Raw genomic sequence first — 26,003 nt, 5'->3', positions numbered from 1 at the left:
CAATCACCTCGATCATCTGGTTTCTCTTTTCATATTTTTTACTTGTTTGTATTGATTAATTTTTCTGAAATGTTTACCTCAAATATGGATTCTTTTGTAATCTAAATTATAAAATTAATCACATATGTGAGATTAAATATATTATTATTATAATATTTAATCTTGTAGCCATTATAATCATTTATATTATATAGATCAAAATATATTAATAACCTATTAATAATTAGTTGGTAATTGTTGATGGACCATATTACCCTTATTAACTAATTAGGTTTCCTATTGGATGTATATATAAGGAGATTATTAGAGAGTTTAAGGGTTACACAAGTTAGACAATTACACAAACCCTCATAACATCATTCACGGCTCTCTCTCCCTAACCGATTCTCTCCCTAGTTTCGGTTTCATCACCATCATAACTTTACACCCTAAGGAGGAACCAGATCATCCTGACAAGTATGTCAAACTCAATGGCTGCATCTCTGACAAGATTCTCTGCTGGCCTGTCTGCCGTAACAGGTATGTTATTCATGTTTTCCATTATATTTAAACAGAACTGATCAACAACATATAAATACAATAAATGGTCATTGTTAATTTCTGAGCATATGATAAGATGATCATGGTTCATAATCGAATAATTGAGGCCGCCTGGTCCGTCAAAGCATCGATCATGTCAATATCTTCGGGATCTTGCTATCAATAGCGTTCGGTCTTAGGGTCCCAACTGTAAGATCCTCGTCGCCATCTCGAGGCATAGTGTTGAGAGCAGTATATACCATTAGAATGAATGAGACCAATACTGAGAGTCCAGACAGAATTATCATGAGCAAATGAGCAACACCAGTCTTCATTTCCTGTGCATATTCAGTTGATGCCAATGCCAATACTGTTAGTGGATACGAATATGCCCACCATACCACATTGAATTTTTTCATTGATTTCTTGAATAAATTCGGCCTTGACACCTGAATATTAATTCAACACCAAATTAACAAAACGTAGTTTAGCTCACATGGAAATTATTGTTTGAAAAAGTATATCGCAATTTTTAAAATATTAACAATTAATTTAATATAATAATTTTATATTCTTTAAAATTTTTATGGATGATAAATTGCAAAGGGTTGTAGACCGATTACTTTCATCGACAAAGTGTACCAACTCATGTTATTAGGGATAATACTACATTAGTAAATGTTTTTATTAAAAAATATTAAAGCTATTTAATATACTTAAACATTACACGGGTTTGGTAATGAATGTATTATTGATTTCTTTTAGAAAAAAAAAAAAAAAAAAAAAAAAACATTCTTATTGTTAGTTTTTAAATTCTTTTTCAAAGTTAAGTAGAAATTAAAATTTGCTTACTTGATTTGGACTAATTTATTACAACCTTGTTAATAACGGGATGAATCGGCTGGTGAGACCAACCTTAACCGATAATGATCAACTACATTTGTTTGAATGATTTATAAATAAATTAGACTAGTAGATGTAAATCGCAAGTTGCCGGTGGTGTTTTGATGTCACCGAAAATTTGTAAGGCTACGTTTTAAAAAAATGTAGAAAAGTAGTTAAAAAGAAACACGTGCAATACTATATTTTAATTTGAATAAAACTTGCATCGAAGACTTGAAAACTTTTAACACTTCGCATGGTTTTGAACAAAAATTTACTTTGAGGAAAAAACTGTTAAAAAAAATCTAAACCTCGGTACTGATGTTGTTCTGTTCGTTATCGTCAACGATATAAAAGAAAATACTTTAATTTGAATACAAGTTTTTAGTGAAATTTATGCCGAAATATTAAGAAAAAACTACAACTACGTATTTAATTTTTTTCTAAAAAGTCCATGAGCGTAAATTTTTAAAGTAATATAAATTATTAAAAAATTAAATGGGTTAATATTTGTAGTATAAAAAGTAAAATTAAAACTTGAAAACGGTACTACTTTTATATGTATAGAAAAATAAATTGCACGTTTTAATAGAAACTTATTTGTTTCTTTTGGAGTTCTTGGGTTTAAATCTAGGCAAATGGAGATTTTAATACTAATTTGGTGATACTAAGATACTAACTATTAACCCGGTTACTCGGTTAGCGATCTCCTAACTGTACGGTGGGTAAAAAAAAGTTCCACATACCAGAGATAGAAAAAGAAACAGAGAAAGATAAAATAGCATCTTGGAACAACAATCAAAACTCCCAGAAATGGAGTCCCAAGCTAAGCTCCCCATGCTCGGAGCAGCAATAAACAAGAACATAACCGGCCTGAGCATCACCGGCATGCAACTATTTCCTGATAATCTCTGATACAACGTCACAAACACCACCAAATAATGCACAATTCCTAACGTAAACATAACCATTGCACTCTCTCGCCACCCCATTTCCGCCGCAGCCCACGCTCCCACGAAGTTCCCGATCACCGAAAGCTGGCTAGCCGGGTTCGCCGCCCTCGATAAGCACCTCTTCCCTTTGGTGAGCCATTGTCCGTATATTATAACATCAAGTATGAATATTGGTAGAACAAATACCCACCAGAGAATAACATAATAAATAGTTTTTGGAGGAAAAAACGGCGTCGTTTGGAGCAAAAGGAGCCATGAAATCCAAGGGGCAAAAAGGTAATTTACGCTGATAGGGTTTTGGTATTCTTGTTTAACCATGTTGGATAGTAAGGCACATTTTAAAATGTATAAGATGGAAAGTGATATGAGGATGAACAAAGATAAGGCCCACATGAGGATGAATGCGGCGGAGGGTAACGCTCCGAGCATTCTCCGGTAAGCGTGCGCGTTTTCGGGTGGTTCGCTAAGTGTTTTCCAAAGTAGGGTTTGCCAGCAGAGGGAAAGAGGTATACGAAAGTAGCCAGCATGGAACCTTGCAATGACTGGAATAATAATGGATTTCATTAGGGGTGGTAATTTCTGACACAACGTGGTCTGAGAGGTGATAGTCGGATTGATTGTTAGTTGCACATGCGGCGGTGCTGATGGTGTTTGTTGGGTGGGTTTATCCGGCATTGTCGTGGTGGTGGGAATGGAAATGGAAAAGGTGGTGGTTTGTGAGTGTTTTTTACACATAGTTACTAGGTGATGATACTTGCTTATTGATTTTGTTGTTTGGACTTGGGAGCACGCGTGTTTTTGTGTATATATAGAGAAGGAAATTGACAAATTATTAAGAAGAAAAAATTTCTTTTTTTAATTAACCCTTTTTTTATTGTGATAATACAAAAACAACTACACAATATCATCGAGAAAAATGTTTGAAAAAAAAAAGAAAAGAAATAGGATTTATGAATTCTGATATCTTGGCTCACCCAACTCACCTGGTTGCTATATCGTTATTCAAAATCGTATTAACGATCCAAGTAAATTATTATACCAAAATTAGGCGAATCAGACACTAAACACCTCACATAAACCTTAACTCAATATTTTATACTTTCTTATTGACTTTTATGATCTTTCATATTTATAAGAGTTAAATATGATTTTAGTACTTTTGGTTTGAGTCATTTTGTCAGTTTGGTCTAAAGGTTTGAAACGTTGTCATTTTAGTCCAAATAGTTTTAAACGTTGCCATTTTAGTCCACTAAATTAACTACATCCCTTTATTTGTTAACTAGAAGGGCATTTTGGTCATTTTAAATGTAATTCTGTTAACTAGAAGTACAATTCGATCATATAAAATGATCGAATTCCCTTCTAGCTAACATAAAACATGGACGGTGTTTACTCAGTGGACTAAAATGGCAATGCTTGAAACTATTTGGACTAAAATAGCAGCGTTTTAAACCTTTGGACTAAACTGATAAAATAGCCCAAACCATAAAAACTAAATTGGCATTTAACTCTGTTTAAAAGTTAATGTTTAGGATATTTCATATTTATAAAGTTAATTTTTTTTAAAAACGACATAACTTATTCAACTTTGATTATACATCCTTTATTCATCACAAGTCTCATCAACAAACTGGAAATTTAGCTGAAAATGAGACAACCAAAGAATCGGTCATATAAAGTGGTACCAAGTACGTACAAACTCTTACAAAACTATATTTAGAGAAAAAAAAAGATATTTTAAAGATATTTAACAATTTCATTATTTAGGAACTTCATATCTTGAAATTATTGCTTTAAATATGTACTAAAAACGGTTAGGTCTTTCCTTTTGTTATATTTAATTGATTTATATTGCATTTAAGGAAATAAAATGGTGTGAAAATGGATTCGAGATGTTCTTGGAAGTTTACGTGGGACTAAAGGCGGCTGACCGACTCGGCTAACCCTTTTGGACCAAACCGGCTAGATGTCTAGTTTCAGCTCTTTTCTTTGAGCTACATGTCATGTCATGAGGGTGGGCCCATAAATAGTGCTTGGCTTAACGGCTTGACTAATGAGTCAAGTGGGCACACAATTAAGCGAAAGCGTTTAGTTCACATTCCACTTTTTAAGGCTATGCGCTCAGTGGTGGCCCAGGAATTTTTTTATGTGAGTGCGGAACATTTTTAAAAATTTTAGGCCCCTAGGTATATAAGTAAAAAAATCGGTTCGTATCAGGTCGGGTCGGGTCATGTAAAACAAACGAACATCAAACTAAATTTATATAATCATCAAAAAACATGTCAAACCTTATTACAAACATAATTAAAACGTCGACGCCCTACGGGTTTTCATTTTTTGAAATCTATCCAAAACATCATCTAAAGTTAATTTCTTAAGCAATTCTTTCTTTATATAACATAAGTTCATCACTCCATAATATAATGTTTCAATTTTAATTTTAATTTTCAACTATTCAAGCCCTAGAAATCATAACGTAAGTTGAAATCACCTTAAAAATATATAAACAACATAATCACCCTAAAAATCATCTAAACAACCATAAACAACGTCAAAACACACAAAATTTCAAACCTATTTAACAACTTTATTACCATTTTTTCTCCTATAATATCAACCAAAATCATCAAAATAACAAAGAAACTTACCCGTGTTCGGATTCCGGTTAGATTTGGTGTCAAACAACGGTGGTATGGTGGCTGATTATGGTGGTCGCCGGCTGCTGGACTGTTGTCGCTGGGTGATGTTGTTCGTTGGCAGTGCAAGGACGCAAGAGAAAGAGAGAGAGCGGGAGAGAATTTCTAAAGGTTTTGCGCTTTAATTATTTTATTATAGTTTGAAATATTGTAGGGTTTGGTTAATGGGCTAAGACTTAGTGGGCTAGCTAGTTAGGAATTATAAGTGGGTAAAGGTATGAGTATTTGGGTTTAGTTAGGTATTAAAAGTTATATAATTTAGGTAGTATTTTTTAAAAAAATAAGAGTTTACTAAAAAAATTAAAATATAAATTGATAACACTTTTTACCTAAGGGGTGGGGGCGAAAAATTTCAAGTGTGCGGTCGAAAAATTCCAAGGGGTGCGGACGAAAAATTTCAAGGGGTGCGGACGAGATTTTCGACGGAATTTAGCACTAATTTTTTTTTCCCCGGGGGTGCGCCCGCCCACCTTGGTGTGTGCTTGAGTCCGCCCTTGTATGCGGTATGGGGACGTTCCCATACCGTCAAGGTCCGGCGCCGCCATCAACACCATCCCGCCCCCCACGTCCCCGTCCTCACCGGCAAGATCACGACGTTGGCGACGATCCAATATGGTGGGCTCCCCTTTGTTTGTGTTTGTGTTTGATTTGTACATTGGGCGTTACTACTTGTACATAGTGCATAGAGATGGACCATCCTCCCATACCCTCTACTTTTGTGGGATGAACCATCCTTAAGAGGACTATGACGTGGCGCCTACGTGGCGTATCATCCTCCCTTGGAGGACCATCACCATACCCTCTAGCCTAAGTATTCATCCCCTATTTTATAAAAGGTAAATTATCATAGATAAAATGCGTTAGTAAATATTATTTGTTTAAAGCTATTATATGGGTTGAGTTATAACATACAAAGCCGTAAGAAAATAAGAAAGGTAAGAGACCATGATGGAGTCACAAATATCTAATGAGAAATCAAGTGAGAAGACATTTTGTTTAAGGAAAGAAAAATTATGCACATACAAGTCATATGCTTAGAAACATGCACATGCAAGACATATGCTCCCCCCTTCCCCCTCCACCCTTTCCATTTTTTAAACGTCCGTAACTTTTGTATATGTCATTTGTTTTTTAAATGTGTATATATATACCATAAAATCGAGCGTTTTTTTATCTTTAAAATAAGTACCCTAATGTTATACTTTTGGAAAAAAATGAAATCCCAATTGCGTAAAACACAATGGACATAACATAAAACACGACCATACCCAATAAATCCCACACCTAGCAAAAGCTATTTGTAGGATCTGGGGAAGGTGGGATGTAGGAACACACTACTACTAGAAAATACACATTTCTTGACGCACATTTTGCGTCATAAAACGGTAATTATGACACGCAAAAACGTGTCGTTGATTGAGGAGTCATAAAATTAACATGACATGCATTTGCGTGTCATGTTTTAATGACACGCATTCATGACACTCATTTTATAACACATTTTAATGACACTCATTTTATTACACTTTTTAATGACACATGTTCATAACAAGCATTTATGACACATATGTATGACATTCATTTACGCGTGTCATGTTTTTAATTGTTAAATTTTTTTATATAATTACTAGTTTACCCTGGATACATGTATAATAACAAAATAAACAAAACTTTTTTAATAAAACAAACACACACACACACACATATATATACCAAAACAATCCATGACATAATCGTTTGTCAAGTATAAATACGACTTGTCACTTAAAAATTGAGGTACCCGCATAAGTCGACCAATCTTCGCGAATGTCATCCATATCCGCAGCCGAGTATTCCTCTACTCCTTTCCCAACCTGAGACAACAATTAAATAAAATAAATCTTAAAAATCAAAATTTAATCCTAATATATGTATTTAAGCATTTGTTTTGATATATAAGTACATATTTCTCTAATATACGGACTAAAATATGCCTAAACTTACATTATCATTGTCAAGTATTTCAACTCCTTCGTAAGCTATCTCCTTTATGAACTTCGTCACATAGTAGCGGCATTCAGTACCTCCTGGCTGACGTGGACACTACACAATTAAAAATTAAAAATTAGAAATATCACGAAATGTGAAACCATTGCGATTTAAGTTTAAACTAAAGGGTTTCAATATTTACAATATCATTACAACCACAATTTAAATAAGGGATTAAGTGCTTACCCTAGCGTTAATCCAGATGAGTTTAACCCTTATGTTGGCACCACTTCGTGAAGCATACACAACCATTGCCCTATAAAAAATCAAAATTATATCAAAGTATATTCCAACTCTTTTATCATCTATTATGATAATTTGTATTACTTACCTATCAATAATTTGCCTCAACTACTCATCGACACTTCTAGGCCGTAAGGAATCAAGATAAAAGCAAGTAGTTGTTTTCAGGTTTAGTACTGCCAACACCCAATGGTTTCTTCAAAATCCAAAATTCAATCAAAATAAATTAAGATAATAGGTCTTTACGAATGCTTATGTAAAAGGAGATCAAACCCGGGATTGTAGTTAAATAGTAAGAGTTAAAAGAATTTTATAAACTAAAACAAGAAAAAAAACAAGATTCACCTATGATCTGCGTCGGGCATTTGTTCGATTTGGTTTGTCATGGAATTGCAACCAAAAGTGAAACACAAAGGTTGTGCGCCTCTGATGTGCGTGAAGTGTGTTATATTTTTAGATATATAATTAAGCCCTTTTTACACTTTTAGCCAAGTTTTAAATTTATAAAACACGATATTTACTAACACTAAACACACATATGGGCAAGTGCACCCATCGTGGACGTAGTATAGTGTTGGTAAGATACCGAGGTCGTCCAAGGACACAAGAGCTTTTAATACCGGTTTATCCTCAACGTCTAATCAAATCAAAAAGTTAGAAAAATGTTTTAAAACTAAGAAAAATAAAAACTAACTAAATGCTAAAAAATAAAATAAAATAAAAACAGATAGACAAGATGAATCACTTGGATCCGACACGTGTATTAGTATAACCTTTGATTATTTTCGCACTTTTGCACTTATTTAAGAGATTATCTTAGTTATTGTAGTAGGCCCCTTTTTCGGAGGTGACGTTACCCTCAACCCAGTAGTTTGAGTCAGCAAGGATACAATCCTAAAGGGCTGGATTATTGAAAGATAATGAATTAAGTTATTAATGCAAATTATGGTAGGCCCCGCTTTTGGCGGCGACGTTACCCTCGGCTAAGTAGTCTGAGTCAGCAGGGATACAGTCCTAAATAGCCGGGTTATAGTATTAATAGTAGTTAGCTTATGAGGGGGTCAAAGAGTTTGGATCCCCGCCATCCAATACCTATGGGCATTGAAGGAGATCCTACTAAATTTGACCCAGGTCCCAAGCAGGACCTCTAAACGCTGAACAAGGGCAAGACCTTTACCAAACCATTCCCTTAACCCCCGATCAGGTAGCCAACATACCTCCATATAGACCGTGGAGATATGAATGGTGAAAATCTTTTATTTTATATAGACAGTAAAATAATGCCAAGACACCACGGACAAACGATAAGGAAAGATCACCTTCAACATAAGTAACTAGTTATTAAAGTCATTAATACAAAACCAAATAAAAAGTGCAAAAGATTAAAAATAAAAAGTATTATACTAAACACTTGTCTTCACCAAGTGATGTAAGAGACTTAGGCAAACATGGCCTTGATTGTCAAGAACTCTTACGATCAATCTTGGATCCCGAGACGACTCACACACTCTATGATGGACAATGGATGATGGTGGTGGATGATGGTGTTATGGTGGTGATGGGTGGTGGATGAAGTGTGAGAGAGGTGGTGTGCCAAGGGATGAGAGAGAATGAAGCCAAGCTCCTCTATTTATAGGCTGAACAGAACGCTGGACACGGCCCCGTGTTCGCTGAACACGGCCCCGTGCCCGTCTGACATTCTCTCTCTTCATTAATTGTAATTGCGAATTACAATTAATGCGCCTGCTGTACTTTCAACACGCCCCCGTGTCCGCTGGGCACGGCCCCGTGGTGAGCAATGGAAGCTTCTACTGGTTTGTCTTTTCTGCTGCTTCCTGGGCACGCCCCCGTGTTCACTGGACACGGGGCGTGTTCAGGCTCTGTTTCTCTTCTCTTTGTCTTGGGAGGTGCCGTTGAGGGTCCGGGCAGTTCACCTTTGTTCCTTTTCTTGTATTTATGGTAGATTTAGTAGTCTTTTTGCTTCTTTCGTGATTTTGAGCTCATTTCATCCTGAAAATACAAAAGGAAGACAAAAACACTCTTTTTCCAACATTAGTACTTAAAAAGGGTTAGTTTTATGCCTTAATTGATGTGTTTTATATGTTGCATTTTACACACATCAAATACCCCCACACTTGAACTTTTGCTTGTCCTCAAGCAAAACTCTTTTAATGTGGCTTACACTCCCAAATGGAATAGGTAGAAGAGAAGTTTTTCAACTTGTCCTAGAGTGTCGGGAATCCAAGGTTTAGATAGGTTCTATTTTTATCTTATTTACAATCTTATTCGTCATGGTTTATTTTGAACTTTTCATAAGATAAACTACTTAATTTGGCATAGCATGCCTTATTAAAATTCCATTTATATACAAGTTCACATACCTCACGGGAGATCACTCAATCACTCGGCCGAAGGTGTATATTTAAGTGAATCGCTCGAGAGCGGCACGGATTTACATTTTCCATATGCTTGCCAAGCGATCAATCCTCCTCCTTTTTAACTTTTTACCTTTGTAAATATCAAGAGGACTTTTGGGGTGAAGGCTTGGGTTTAAAGGTGGGTGGTTGGTTAGTGGTTAGTAAAAAGGGCGAAAATTGTAACAAGTGTCGGTTTTTCGTGAAATACCTTATTTTTGGTGACATTTATTTATGAAGTATTTCTCCAAACAAGCTTTTTGTAGCTTATGTTTGTTTTTGACTTCATATATATATATATATATATATATATATATATATATATATATATATATTTTTTTTTTTCGTCACGTAAAGGGTATGTTTATGAAAAACCGAGTATGTTACTAAAATAAAAGGTAAAAAAAAAATGAAAAAGGTTTTTGGTGGGTAGAAAATTGTTTTGGGGGTAATGAAATGAAAGGTTTAGGCTCAAAGGGGTTTTCTAGGGGGATTTTGGGTAGGTAAAAAAAAATGAAAAATAATGGTTTTGAAAGAAAAATGGTTAGTCCTAATGCCTCTATCATTTACTTACTTGGGTTTAAGTTGGTAAGGACCGGGAATGTATCGTCGTGGCAAGTTCTAGATTTGTAAAGACCGAGCGGCTATTCACACAAGAAACGAAAAATGAGCATTTAATCTAAATATGTGTATTTTTATGCTCAATAAAGGCTCAAAACTCACTTTTTTGTGGGAATGGGTTTTTAATGTGACCAAGCATATATAATCGAATTTTAGCTAGACTTGTTATACCGTTTCATAGTTTTCTTATGTTAGTTCTTTTTATCACGACGCTATCGGTTGTAAGTTTGTAAAAATATAACCCTTTTATAACTTGTTATTCCCAACTTAAACTAAGACAAGTAAATAATAAAAAAAAAATGAAAAAGTTTTTTGAAAAAAATTTGGGGTGTTTAGCGGTTCCAATAGAGTTTTGTGTAAGGCTTGTTTTAGGATTTTGCAAAATTCCAAGGTTCTAGCATCCCCCCCACACTTAAATTACACATTGTCCTCAATGTGTCCAAAAATATAGTTTTTGGTTGATTAGAATATGTAAAAGTGTGTTTAAAAACAAAGATTTGTGTTACTGGCACTCTGGACACGGCCCCGTGTTGACCGGGCACGGCCCCGTGGTCAAGTGCCAGTAACAAAAATTATAGAATTGAAACAGAAGCCTGGACACGGGGGCGTGTTCGCTGAACACGGCCCGTGTCCAGTTACCTGAACTGGGTGATTTCTTGCAGGGGGCTCAGCACGGGGTCGTGTTGGTTGGGCACGGCCCGTGTGGAGCCTTCTGTTTTGGAGATTTTTGTCGGTTTGTTCTGCATGGTTCCATTTTTTCTCGTTCCCTTTTTCATCCATTACCACCATGAGTGTGTTTTATTCTGCAAAAACTAAGAGATTAAACTAAATTAAGGATAGGTCCGCGGAATGCCTCCGTGGTGCGCCACGTTTATAAGGGTCCTTGGCTAGACCCAATTCCCGGTCACACGTCATTTGATTGGGGTGCCTTGCCTCCCAAGTTACACCGTCGGAGAGCGGCATCCAAGCTTGAGTCGATAACCTTCATGTAGTGGACCGGGTCGTCATCCTCTATTCTTTTCCCAACTCCGAACTTTACCTCATCGTCCCCATACCTCAATGTTAGTGTCCCTTCATTCATGTCCACTACTGCTTGTGCGGTGGCAAGGAAAGGCCTCCCTAGAATAAGGGGGACCTCGTTGTCTTCCTCCATGTCGAGTATGACAAAGTCAACAGGATAAACAAACCTGCTTACCCTTACCAAGACATTCTCGATGACACCTTGCGGGAACTTGACCGATCGATCCGCGAGTTGTATGCTTATTTTTGTGGGGCTTGTGGTTCCCAAGCCAAGCCTTTTAAACATTGAAGAGGGCATGAGGTTAATGCTTGCCCCTAAGTCGGCCAAGGCATTGCGAATGGGAGATTCCCCTATTGAGCACGGAATCGTGAAGCTTCCGGGATCGATCTTCTTTTGGGGTAGTTTATTGAGTACGAGGGCAGAGCATTCTTCGCCTAAATTCACTAATTGCAAATTCTCAATTTTCTTTTTATGTGTAAGGAAGTCCCTCATAAATTTAGAGTATTTGGGCATTTGGGTTAGGACTTCGATAAAAGGAATATTGACATGCAATTGTTTTAGCAAACTTTCGAACTTTGCGAATTGCTCGTTGGTTTTTTGACGAATTAACCTACCTGGGTACGGAACTCGAGGAGCCTTGGTAGGCTCTGTTGATGGGGGAGGGTCCTTTTCCTGCAGATGTGTTGGCGTTGATTCTTCTGCGGTTGGAGGTACTTCTGCAGGCCTTATGGTTCGGTTTCGTAGCGTGATGAGGTGAACTTGTGCCTTCGGGTTGGTTTCGGTATTGCTAGGTAACGCGCCTTGTGGTCTTTCGGAAAAATTTTGAGCTAGTTGATTTATTTGTTTTTCTATATTTTGAATGCTAGCTTGTTGATTCCTAAAGTTTGATTCTAATTGTAGGAATCTTTCCGAATTTTTCTTGTCAGTGTCAGAGACGAGGCGAGATATAGTATCTTCGAGCCTTTCTCTCCCACTTTGTTGAGTGAAATTTTGTGACTCATTTCTTGATTGCTGAAAGTTTGTTCGTTGTGGTTGTTGGTTACTACTATTGCCGGGCTCCCTCCAACCAAGGTTTGGGTGGTTTCGCCATCCTTGGTTGTAGGTCCCCGTTGGAGGACCCGACGGCCTAGGTCTATTGTCAATGTAGTTTACCATTTCTTGTTGATCGTCCGTTTCTTTCATGCAACTCCAATTTTCATGTGACCCACCACACCCTTCACAAGCCATAACCGAGACTGTTTTTGTCATTTCTAGTTTTTTTATTTTTGAAGAAAGGGCCTCGATTTGGGCTTGTAGAGAGGTGCTTTCGTCCACCTTATGGGCGCCCGGGGCGATAGTTTTATTTCCCCGGGGAGTGTGCCATTGAAAATTGGTTTGAGCAATTTCCTCAATTTGATTATATATTTCGTGTGGGCGTCGATTACCTAAAAGTCCCCCGGAGCTAGAATCAAGTGTCTGCCTAGTATGTGGCAACAACCCATTGTAGAAAGTGGATACTTGTTGCCATATTGCGAGGCCGTGATGGGGACACTTGCGTAATAGCTCCTTGAACCTTTCCCAAGTTTCATATAAGGATTCCCCGTCCTCTTGTGAGTATGTGTTAATTTCAGCCATTAATTTAGCAGTTTTAGAAGGAGGGAAATACTTATATAGAAATTTTTGGGCTAGTTCATCCCAGGTGTTTACCGATCCAGCTGGGAGGGTGTTGAGCCAAGCTTTTGCTCGGTCTTTTAGTGAGAATGGAAACATACGAAGGCGGATGGCGTCGTTTGATGCTCCATTGATCCGAAATGTATCACATATTTCTAAGAAATTAGTTATATGTAGATGGGGATCCTCGTCCGCAAGCCCGTGAAAGGTTGCGGAGTTTTGGAGCATTTGTATCAAGTGCGGTCGAAGTTCGAAGTTATTGGCTTCGACATTCGGGGCATTGATAGCGGCGCCGAGATTACCTACGGTGGGCCGTAAGTAATCCATGAGGGTACGTTGGTCCGCCATTGGGGTTGGGTCACCCGAAACTTTCTCTTGGTTTTTGGCTTTTAACCTTTTTCTGAGAAAGCGTTCGGGTTCTTCTAATGGTTCCTTTATGTCTTTATTGGAACTGGAGCTCATACACTATGCGAGGTTGGCGTCGGGTTTCAAGTCCTGCAATAAAAACAGAAAAGAATGTTGGTCAGAAGGTTCACCACGGCCCCGTGTCGAGCGAACACGGCCCCGTGGTCGGAGATACAGTGGTTGTTTTTCAGATCCCAGTTACTGGAAGTTGGACACGACCCCGTGTTGCACCCACACGGCCCCGTGGTCAGCCTCCTGTTAACTTGAAAAACAAAAACTGCCAGTGATGTTGCTGGGCACGGCCCGTGTCCGACCAGGCACGGCCCCGTGCTGAGCTCTGCAGAAGCTGAAAAATTTAAAAAAAAATCCTAAAAAATTAAAGAAAAATAAAAAGATGATTAGGCCGTTGATTCCTAACTTTCTTAAAATCCTTGTGTCCCCGGCAACGGCGCCAAAAACTTGATGTGCGTGAAGTGTGTTATATTTTTAGATATATAATTAAGCCCTTTTTACACTTTTAGCCAAGTTTTAAATTTATAAAACACGATATTTACTAACACTAAACACACATATGGGCAAGTGCACCCATCGTGGACGTAGTATAGTGTTGGTAAGATACCGAGGTCGTCCAAGGACACAAGAGCTTTTAATACCGGTTTATCCTCAACGTCTAATCAAATCAAAAAGTTAGAAAAATGTTTTAAAACTAAGAAAAATAAAAACTAACTAAATGCTAAAAAATAAAATAAAATAAAAACAGATAGACAAGATGAATCACTTGGATCCGACACGTGTATTAGTATAACCTTTGATTATTTTCGCACTTTTGCACTTATTTAAGAGATTATCTTAGTTATTGTAGTAGGCCCCTTTTTCGGAGGTGACGTTACCCTCAACCCAGTAGTTTGAGTCAGCAAGGATACAATCCTAAAGGGCTGGATTATTGAAAGATAATGAATTAAGTTATTAATGCAAATTATGGTAGGCCCCGCTTTTGGCGGCGACGTTACCCTCGGCTAAGTAGTCTGAGTCAGCAGGGATACAGTCCTAAATAGCCGGGTTATAGTATTAATAGTAGTTAGCTTATGAGGGGGTCAAAGAGTTTGGATCCCCGCCATCCAATACCTATGGGCATTGAAGGAGATCCTACTAAATTTGACCCAGGTCCCAAGCAGGACCTCTAAACGCTGAACAAGGGCAAGACCTTTACCAAACCATTCCCTTAACCCCCGATCAGGTAGCCAACATACCTCCATATAGACCGTGGAGATATGAATGGTGAAAATCTTTTATTTTATATAGACAGTAAAATAATGCCAAGACACCACGGACAAACGATAAGGAAAGATCACCTTCAACATAAGTAACTAGTTATTAAAGTCATTAATACAAAACCAAATAAAAAGTGCAAAAGATTAAAAATAAAAAGTATTATACTAAACACTTGTCTTCACCAAGTGATGTAAGAGACTTAGGCAAACATGGCCTTGATTGTCAAGAACTCTTACGATCAATCTTGGATCCCGAGACGACTCACACACTCTATGATGGACAATGGATGATGGTGGTGGATGATGGTGTTATGGTGGTGATGGGTGGTGGATGAAGTGTGAGAGAGGTGGTGTGCCAAGGGATGAGAGAGAATGAAGCCAAGCTCCTCTATTTATAGGCTGAACAGAACGCTGGACACGGCCCCGTGTTCGCTGAACACGGCCCCGTGCCCGTCTGACATTCTCTCTCTTCATTAATTGTAATTGCGAATTACAATTAATGCGCCTGCTGTACTTTCAACACGCCCCCGTGTCCGCTGGGCACGGCCCCGTGGTGAGCAATGGAAGCTTCTACTGGTTTGTCTTTTCTGCTGCTTCCTGGGCACGCCCCCGTGTTCACTGGACACGGGGCGTGTTCAGGCTCTGTTTCTCTTCTCTTTGTCTTGGGAGGTGCCGTTGAGGGTCCGGGCAGTTCACCTTTGTTCCTTTTCTTGTATTTATGGTAGATTTAGTAGTCTTTTTGCTTCTTTCGTGATTTTGAGCTCATTTCATCCTGAAAATACAAAAGGAAGACAAAAACACTCTTTTTCCAACATTAGTACTTAAAAAGGGTTAGTTTTATGCCTTAATTGATGTGTTTTATATGTTGCATTTTACACACATCAGCCTCCCGAAGTTCCAACTTCTGGACGATGGTACCACGTGAAACTATAGTTTCCAACAATTTCTTTGCCTCTCCGGTTAAGTGGACAACATCTCTAGTCATCACTCATATCTATTATTTACCACTTCCTTCAATCAGCAGGATCACCAACGATATCCCTAACTACCGCTGCGGATCCTTTGAGAGGCGACCGACAACCCTTTTCAGTTAAATATTTTTAATACTAAGAGCCTTTTCAATTCTATATGCAATTAAGGGTTCTTAGTCATTAAAATGTCAAAACAACAAATTACAAACATATGGCAAGTAAACAGGCAACAAGTTACACCGCAATCCCCTCTTGAATTACAAAACCGATCCTACTAAAGACAAAGTGACTTTTAAGGGTCGGGAAATTACTATTCACGACCCGTTGGACCCTGTTCAGCAATTCCACGACCTCTGAGGCTAGGGAACCAAAAGTATCAAAAGCAAATGAGATAAACACATATTACACAAAACTCGCATTGGAAAACCGCTAATCACCCAAAACTTTTTTTTGTCAAAAATTTTCGTTTTTTTTACTTATCTTGGTTTAGTTGGATAAGATAAGTTCTAAAATTATGTTTTTACTAATTTACACCTGATAGCGTCGTGGTAAAAAGAACCAATTAAGAAAATTATGAAAACGGGCATAACAAATCTTTGTAAAGTTTAATTATATATACATTTTTACACTACAGCGCTTTTCCCACAAAAGTGAGTTTTAAACCTTTACCGAGCATAAAAATACACATCTATACTAATTGCTCAATTTTTCATTTCTTGTGTGAATAGCCCGTTTGATTCTTACAAATCTAGAACTTGCCAAAGCGATACATTCCAAATCTTTACCGACATAAATCCAAGTAAGTAAATGATGGAGGCATTAGGACTAAACCCATTTTTCATTTTAAACCTTTATTTTTTTCTTTTCTCCAAAAACATCCCCTTAGAAACCCCCTTTGAGTCTCAACCTTTTCATTTCTAAACCCGCAAAAATATATACTTTTACAAAAACAACCACCCACATCCGCAAACCTTTTTATTTTCACCCTTTATTTTTGTAAAAAGTTCGGTTATAAAAATTACAACTATGGCTCAGTTTCAACTTTGGCTAAAAAGACTAAAGTCTTTTTTGTTAAGCCACAAAGCAATGGAAAAACCGATACTTTTTACGCTTTTCGCCATTTTTTACCAAACATAAGGATAATTAGGTCATTTTATACTTTAGGGACCAAGTACCTGCACCTGACGATCCCCAACATCAGCTACAATTTGAGGATATAGGCTGCGCCATAATGTCAATGGAGGTAATGATGATCAAATTTCTTCTTGTCAGAATAAAATTTACCTTCCTCCCGGTCAGAAGAATCTTCATCGTCTACAGCTAATGACACTCAATCGTCGATCAGTCGTGACCAACCCAACCCAAACCACAGCCTACCCTTTTAAATCCCTCTTGATATTTACAAATTGAAACGTCAAAAGGAGGAGGTTTGATTGTTTGTCAAGCCTATGGTAGGAGTAAGTTCCAAACCGTGACCGAGCATTTTCACTTATACATCTTCGGCCGAGTGTTGAGTGACCACTTGTGAGGTGTATAAATTTGTATATAACTAATAGAATTATAAAGGCATGTTATGCCCAAAACAAATAATTTTTCTTAATATGTGTTTTAAATAAATCATGATGAATAAGATTGTAAATAAAATAAAAACAAAATAAATTTAGAACTTAGATTCCCGACACTCTAAAGATAAGCCCAAAACTTCTCTTCTACCAATTTTGTTTGGGTGTGTAAGGCACATTATAGAGTTTTGCTTGAGGACAAACAAAGATTCAAGTGTGGGGGTATTTGATATGCGTAAAATACAACATATAAATTATATCAAATAAGGCGTAAACTTAGTGGTGGCAAAGTGGGCAAGTTGGATGGGTTTGGGTAATGGGTCAAGATGGGTTTGGGTTAGGATGGGTATAGGTCAGGATGGGTATTTTAAAAAATGGGTTGGGGGGGTAATGGGTCAAGATGGGTTTGAGTTAGAATGGGTTTGGGTTAAGATGGTTTCTAAAAAATTAAAAAAAAAAATCATAAAAAATCTAAAAAATTCTAAAAAATCAAAAAAATTCTAAAAAATAAAAAAAAATTCTAAAAAATTATAAAAATTCTAAAAAATTTTAAAAAATCATAAAAAAAGCCAAAAAATTCTAAAAAATCAAAAAAATTCTAAAAAGTCAAAAAAAAATCTAAAAAATAAAAAAAAATCTAAAAAATTATAAAAAGTCATAAAAATTATAAAAAAAAACCCAAAAAACTCTAAAAAATCAAAAACAAATTCTAAAAAATAAAAAAAAAATTTAAATCCAAAAAATTCTAAAAAATCAAAAAAATTATAAAAGTCATAAAAATTCTATAAAATCAAAAAATTTCTAAAAAATCAAAAAAAATCAAAAAAATCAAAAAAATTCTAAAAAATCTAAAAAATCAAAAAATTCTAAAAAATCATAAAAATCATAAAAATTCTAAAAAATAAAAAAATCTAAAAAATCAATTTTTTTTATTTTTTACGATTTTTTATTTTTTATATTTTTTGGATTTTTCTCGAATTTTTTTGATTTTTTAGAATTTTTGGATTTTTTAGAATTTTTTTTGATTGTTTGGAGTTTTTTTATTTTTTATGAGTTTTTTTTTTATTTTTTAGAATTTTTATGATTTTTTAGAATTTTTTGGATCTTTAAGAATTTTTAAGATATTTTATAATTTTTTTTATTTTTTAGAATTCTTTTGATTTTTTAGAGTTTTTGGATTTTTTAGAATTTTTTTTATTTTTTGGATTTATTTTGATTTTTTATGAGTTTTTTTTTTTATTTTTTTAAATTTTCTATGGTTTTTTAGATTTTTTTTTTGATTTTTTTGTAAGTCCCGTTTAACCGGATCTTTCAATGATATCAAACAACACCAAGTTTGTGCGGAATCCAAACTTGATGTGATTCAAGAACAAATCGAAAACAATGAAAATACGAACACAATACCGAATCACCTTTAAACTTGCACACGATTCTATTACTATCAAGCAAAATCGTCTGGTACAAGTTCACCACCAATTGCCTCTCTCTCTAGAGGAAATCTGTAACTATGAAAGTCCAACACTAAAACAAGTAGAAAACTTGTTTATATACATACCTAAGCCCAAGTCCCTACATGGGCTCCCCTTGGGCCTGCTTGGCCCACATGGCCTAAAGCTTGGCCCAAGTGACCTATAAAGGTCCAAAACCTAATATCAACTAACCCGGTAAAGCCCAGTTTGCAACCGTAGTCCGTTGTGTTAATTTGATGCGTCAGTCTCACACTTTAGGGCCTAACAATCTCCCCCTAGACTGATGCCATCAAATTGTCTTCATGACTTGAATTCAGCAACGTCTTCAACGAAATCTATGGTTGTCGCTAAGCTGCAGATGTTGTGGAAGTTCTTGACTTCTGAACTCTCAGCACTGGGTCTCTTTCTTCAGCTCTTGTGGTTAGCTTCATATCAGGATCACGATCAGCTTTGCTTGAAAATCTTTGTCAAAAAGAATGTGAGAGGAGGATTCTCAGCAGCTCTTTTCTTCTTCAGTCTTTGTCTTTCAAGCAGGTTCACGGTACTTCTTCGAATGTACTTTCACTGTCAGACGGCGTCTCGTATCCGGTTCTTCTGACTCAGGTACATCTTGTTGTTGTGCTGCTTCAGACTTCTTCAGCAACTAACAGCATCTCAGTCTTCATCAACCCCTGTTCTTGATTGAAATCAAGTTCTGCACATGCTCACAAACTCATAAGCAAACATTTCTTATGCAACAGGGAGAGTACCACATGAACACTAGGTACATGAAATTTCACAACGGTTACATTTTTAATTTTTAAGAGAAACAAATAAACACACTATTTTTTTTTTTGGATTTTTGAAATTTTTCTATTTTTTTTAATTTTTAATTTTTTTTTTAAGAACTAAAACAAATAAAAACTCAAAATATAAACAACTACCATAATATACAATTACAATTGCAAATGGGATCAAAATTCGTTTTCAGGCAGACTAAGGAACACTTTTCAGTACGAGCCTAATCAAACTGGTCTATGCGATTGCCAATATGTTTGTCCACTTAAACTTTAACGCTCAACTTTCAATTTTTCAACTTCGTGATATGATTAAGGTAATATTATACTATTATACCCGTGTATCCCATTCCAAGGCATACCCTCGCGATCAAGGTAAGCACAACAATTCATCGTAGCAGGTGAGTATACTGATGTCATCCTTTAAGATATCCTGACTGTGCAGTCTGCATATAACCTGTTTTATCATGTTTTGATTTCTTAACAATGAACACCCAAATAATACTAATCAAATCCCGGAAATATAAACAGCACACTCTATCATGCAAGTATCTTCCCTACCACATATTTCACAAGTCCAATCCAGATTTCTGAAATCTTAACTGGGAGTAGGTTGAGAAAAGAACATAATAGATCTTAAGCAGAGATGGTATAATATACAGATCAAATGAGTTTTTCTCAATTTGATATAGGTTTATTGGGGTTTCTTTTGGGCACTAGAGGGCCTCTTTCGGGTGTTAATTGATCTACAGATCGACAACGTACAGCTAGGTCAGCATGTATCTGGATGCAGCAGAAGCTGACGTTGCCTAGCACCTCCAGGTCAGCATGTATCTGGATGCAGCAGAGGAGGTACACGACTTTTTCAGATAAGATTTCAGAATCAGACCAAAATTGTGTGTATCGGGAAAACATACAGACATTCAAATAGAAATGAGCTAATTCCAAGTGACTTTCTTTCATGGGGTCATGTACAATTTTAGTTCTAAGCATAAGGACAACCAAGATATCCCCGGATGATTCAACAATATAAAGACCCGGAACCTCAGATGTTGGCTATCTATCAACGCAAGATTTAAGACCATAAAATCATACGCCGTTGGTATGTTACCCACATGATACATAGTTCGTTATGTTTATATCACTTAGTATCTTTTTCATGTTGAGCGTCAAGCCTATCGACATATCGTAGTAGATCCTAGTCTTTTCAGCTATGGCACCTTACATGTGTTAGTTAAACCCTTTAACACGAACATTTATTTCACTTCCCATATCATGCAATTTTTCTTTTTGACTTTTTCATTTTTCTAATGTTTTTATGTTTTTCTCATTTTCTCCCCCTAAAGCAATACATATATATACATCAAACTCTTTTTGTATTTTTTTTTTCTGAGTTTTCTCCCCCTAAACTCTATATCTATCTATATGTTCCTCTCCCCCCCTAAATTTGTGCATAAATCTTGGATTTTTGCGCAAATTTACCATTTACTAGAGAAAGGACACTTTATATACAAAGTTATAAACTAAGAAAAAGAAAGAAAAATATTTTTGCGTTACCGTTCTGTCATCAGATTGAAGACTAATCAAATTCAAATCAAAGTACTGAATTTAAACGGTACCTTTTGCTGATGATTACTTACTTCTCTAATCTCCTCCAAAGGAAACATATCATCTGTAAAAAAAATTTGAACTTTTTGCAACAGTGAAATGTTACCCGTTTTATCTCTGGAACAACCGCTATCAACATTCCAGAGATTGTCAACAGCTCCTCCTTGGTTGTTCCTGAAAAGTAAGGAGGTTAGTAAGACATGGGTACCCAGGCCATCGTGGTCCTGGGATTTCCTGAAGCATCAAAGTAAGACACTTCCTTCAAACACAAGTCCCCTTTTGTTTCAAAGATTAGGGACGTAGCTGCTTTTTGTTTTGCTCTCCAAATTTGTTTTGGCTTTTCTAGTTTCTTAGATGCCTTTGGCAAAACATTTGGCTTATCAACCTTGTTATTTTTCGAAATTTGTATAGATTTCAAAGCTTGTTTTCTTTTTGCTTTAGCAGCATTCCAATCCCCATCAGAAGGTTTAACCGTGGGATTCACATTCTTCATTGCCTTAGGTGAAGATACCTTCATTGGCTTAGAATGGTAGTTGTCCTTTGGTGTAACCCTCTGATTTTGCATATAGTAGGGTACGTAGGGACGCCTTGTGCAGTTTCTAGCAATGTGACCCGCAATGCCACAATTGTAGCAAGTTTGTCTTTTCACCGGAAAGACGTTTTGAGCCGCTTGATTCGCTCTAGCAGGTCCTGAAGGACAAACCGGTCCTTTTTGCGTTGGATGTGACTGCACATTTCTCTTAGACGAAGACGAATTTGGGTGCTTGTATTTGTTGTTTGCAGAAGTCTTGTTGCTCTGAGCACCATTCTTCATCTTTCCTTCCTTATTGGAGCTTTCGATCACCTTGTCACGAGCCTTATGAGATCGTGATTGTCCTGGATGAGCAGACTTCTTATATCCCTGATTTTGATCTACTCGTTTTGGCTCCTTCTGTGTGTTGTGAACCGGCTCACAAACATCAGCACAAGAACGAGTATTAACCTTTTGCTGCACGTTTGGGCGATGAACACAATTTCGAGCAATGTGTCCAGGAATTCCACAGTTGAAACAAGTCTGTCGCTTCAATGTATGGAGATTCAGAGTGCTAGCAACAGTTGCTGATTTGATGGGTCTAGATAACTGAGCTTGCTTAGGTTGCTTTGCTTGTGTCCCATGTGCCTTTTCTGATTCTTTCTGTACCTGTTGATCAGAACTAGTAGAGGCATGAGATTCAGATAGATGATGTTTTTCGTCTTTTATAATTTTATCAGGATCATTTTGAAAAGACGATTCAGTTTCTGTTTTAATTCCCTTATCAGAAACATTTTCTTGTGACTTTTCATTTATTTCAACTCCTTTTTCTTCTTTTACAAAATCAGGTTCAGTTTTAATTTCAGAAGATGAAGAAGATGAAGTTTCATCAACACATGTTTCGTCAACACATGTATCATGTGAATCTACTTGAGGTCTGCTTTCAGTCACGGTTTCCAATGTGGTCCCACTAGATTCAACATTAGGAACATCCACTGAGGCCGATTCAGAAGAAGAATCAGGACATTCTTGATTTTCTTGGGAAGAGGTTTCAGTGGTTTCACTGAATGTATCCTGAGGGACCTCACCTGTGACAGTTTCATCAACCAAAGGGTTAGAAACATCAGATACACAAGATGAAACATAAGCAGAAAACGACGCAAACAAAGAACTAGTAAAAGCAATGTCAGACTCAGTTGGTTCAGAATAATGTTCAAAATAAGGTTCAGAAACGTTTGAAATAATAACTGGTTCACTCCCATGAACATCACCACACTTTACTTCAGAGCTATCATCTGCACATGACGATGAAACATTAGGATCAATTGTGCCTTTGGGAACAAAATTTAATGGAGTAGACTTTTGTGGCTCAACATGTCTGTCATGAACAGACGATTTGTTATTTTTCGAACCATAAGTCATTTTACTCTCGTTCAGCATCTCCTCCTCAGTCATTGGTAAATACGTGTAATTATCATTGTACGGAGGAGGAGTCTGATTATAACCCAATCCCGACCCTTTCTTTTTAGAATATGCTAATTGTTGATCACACAGATTTTTGACTAACTTACTGGAGGAATCGAATTTCTTAATGTTTAATTGATTTATTTGGTATTTTTTCCTAACATTCTCCAGTTCTTTAGTCACCTCACACAATTTTTCTTTGACTATCATGAGTTGGGCCGTAGCTACACTGACATCGTCCTTTAGTTGAACGATGTCCTTACGCTGAGCTTCGATTTTCTCTTTGAAAAGTTTTTCATTTTTCGTTAAAGTGAAATTTTTCCTTTTAATTTCATTGTAGTCTTCGATTAACTCAGCGTTTTGTATCCTATAAGCCTCAACCCTTCCTCGGCACTCAGGAGTGCAAAAGACAGAAAGTATGTCTTCTTTAGTGATGAATGTCATAATTTCGGAGGGTAGTTGACACTTTTGATCTTCTCCTCAAAACACAAACCAACGAGAACCCGTGTACTCGCTAAATCAAACACTTTGCACGCAATCGAACCCGCTTTCTGAAACCGCACCTTAAACTTGCCAAACCCCACTTTCCGAACTAAACGAACCCTCTTTCTGAATCGCACCTCGAAAATCTGTCAAAACCTGCCACAACCGAACAAACAAACCTTTTTTTTTATATATATATATATTTTTTTAATTAATGATAACCCCCTTTTTTTTTAAATAATTAATTAATCAATTTTTTTTATTATTATAAACGAATACTTATTATTATTATTATTATTATTATTATAAACGAATACTTATTTTAATTATTATTATTATTATTATATTAAACTAATGATTAGGTAAATGATTACCCAATGATTATTAATATTATATTATTATTATTAATAAAATCCTATCACATATATATGTCGTCTTCTACAATATGAAACCCTAATTCAAAAACCCAGCCGCCAACAACAGAATTGTCAAAACTGTTCCGAAGATGGAGGAGTGAATAGTGATCGGAGAAATGATGAACGGAGGATTGATGATGATTGGAAAAGTGATAAGTGTTTGATGAACAGAACTGATATGCTACGGAACCGTGATAAGTGTTGGGACGAGGGGTGCGACTCGAACAGATTGCGACTCAAACTGATATGCTACGGTGTTCGGTCAAAGGCCAGAAGGGACAAACGAGATGGTGGACGATGGAGGTAGAAACACGGTGGTCCAGGTGACGTCGGAGATGATAACCGGAGACCAGAGGTGGTTACCGGAGATGGATGTGAAGGATGACGGTGAACGGCGGGTGTCGGAGATTTGTTATGATATGATGTCCGATGAAGTAGTTGTTTCAAGGTGAAAGATGATGATGTTCAGTGACTGTTGAACTCGAAACCCGGTTGCGACTCGGAACCGTGGTTGCGAGTCGGAGATTACGAGTCGGAATGAAACCGTGAAGAGCCGAAACGGTGGTTGCGACTCAAACAGATTACGACTCCGAACGTGTAGGTGGTTGCTGGTTGCGACTGAAAACGTGATTTGTCGAAACCGTGATTTCGACTTATGATGAAAGGATGATGGTTGCGAGTGGATGTTGAGTCGAAATGGTGGTTTCGGCTGATGCTGATTTGATTGCGACTGAGTTGATTCCTTCCAAAAAGATGGGACTCGAGACTGAGTCGAAATGGAGATTGTTTTATATTTTGAGAAGATTTTCGAAACAACCGTGTTGCGACTTCGGAATTCTTTTGTGGATAAGAATTGTAAACCAAAAATCACGTGAACTTTCCAAAAGTCAAATATCAATTTCGAAATATTTGGATTTTGATAAGCTTGGAAATTATAATACAGAATATTTAAGAAATTTAAAAACAATCAATTATCTATTAACAATTTTCAAAACAAATCAAAATCCAAAATATAGGAATTTTCACCAAAATCCGGATGAACACAATGAAGAACACCGAAGAACGTGAAGAACACCAAACCAAAAACAACGAATATCTTGAATATTTTGATATCAAACCGAGCCTAGAAATAGGTTCTAAAGGCTCTGATACCACTTGTAAGTCCCGTTTAACCGGATCTTTCAATGATATCAAACAACACCAAGTTTGTGCGGAATCCAAACTTGATGTGATTCAAGAACAAATCGAAAACAATGAAAATACGAACACAATACCGAATCACCTTTAAACTTGCACACGATTCTATTACTATCAAGCAAAATCGTCTGGTACAAGTTCACCACCAATTGCCTCTCTCTCTAGAGGAAATCTGTAACTATGAAAGTCCAACACTAAAACAAGTAGAAAACTTGTTTATATACATACCTAAGCCCAAGTCCCTACATGGGCTCCCCTTGGGCCTGCTTGGCCCACATGGCCTAAAGCTTGGCCCAAGTGACCTATAAAGGTCCAAAACCTAATATCAACTAACCCGGTAAAGCCCAGTTTGCAACCGTAGTCCGTTGTGTTAATTTGATGCGTCAGTCTCACACTTTAGGGCCTAACATTTTTAGAATTTTTTGGATTTTTTAGAATTTTTTTTTGATTTTTTGCAACTTTTTTGATTTTTATGAGTTTTTTTATTTTTTAGAATTTTTATGATTTTTTAGAATTTTTTAGAATTTTTTTGACTTTTTAGATTTTTTTTGATTTTTTGAAATTTTTTGATTTTTTATGAGTTTTTTTATTTTTTTAGAATTTTTTTGATGTTTTAGAAATTTTTGGATTTTTTAGATATTTTTTGATTTTTTTAATTTTGTAGAATTTTTTTTTATTTTTTTATTTTTTTTATTTTTTTGATTTTTTAGTTTTTAGAATTTTTATCATTTTTTATAAATTCTTTTTTGATTTTTTTGATTTTTTAGATTTTTTTTGAGTTTTTAGAAATTTTTTGATTTTCTAGATTTTTTTATATTTAGGATTTTTTTTTATATTTTTTCG

The 26,003-nt window shown here is 36.3% G+C and overlaps 1 protein-coding gene across 1 annotated transcript; it reads right to left on the bottom strand.

Moving 5' to 3' along the window:
• Positions 1 to 328: 328 nt before the first annotated feature.
• On the bottom strand, positions 329 to 3,119 carry LOC110896797 (S-type anion channel SLAH4). The gene is made up of 2 exons (XM_022143914.2): positions 2,148 to 3,119; positions 329 to 968 (listed from the first exon to the last, which is right to left on the bottom strand). Exons 1-2 carry the CDS (start codon positions 3,087 to 3,089, stop codon positions 672 to 674), a joined length of 1,239 nt encoding a protein of 412 aa, XP_021999606.1. The 5' UTR covers positions 3,090 to 3,119; the 3' UTR covers positions 329 to 671.
• Positions 3,120 to 26,003: the final 22,884 nt, after the last annotated feature.

The sequence above is a fragment of the Helianthus annuus genome, chromosome 12, assembly GCF_002127325.2.
Source record: "Helianthus annuus cultivar XRQ/B chromosome 12, HanXRQr2.0-SUNRISE, whole genome shotgun sequence".
Classification (NCBI taxonomy): domain Eukaryota; kingdom Viridiplantae; phylum Streptophyta; class Magnoliopsida; order Asterales; family Asteraceae; genus Helianthus; species Helianthus annuus.
The sequence above is the reverse complement of the archived record's forward strand: the minus strand, read 5'-3'. Positions and strand labels throughout refer to the sequence as shown.

Excerpts from the sequence above, each read along its gene's own strand:
- LOC110896797 (XM_022143914.2), bottom strand. The coding sequence starts at position 3,089 with ATGTGTAAAAAACACTCACAAACCACCACCTTTTCCATTTCCATTCCC. Across the intron at positions 969-2,147 it reads TGTTTCTTTTTCTATCTCTG|GTGTCAAGGCCGAATTTATT; the intron begins GTATGTGGAACT and ends ATTAATATTCAG.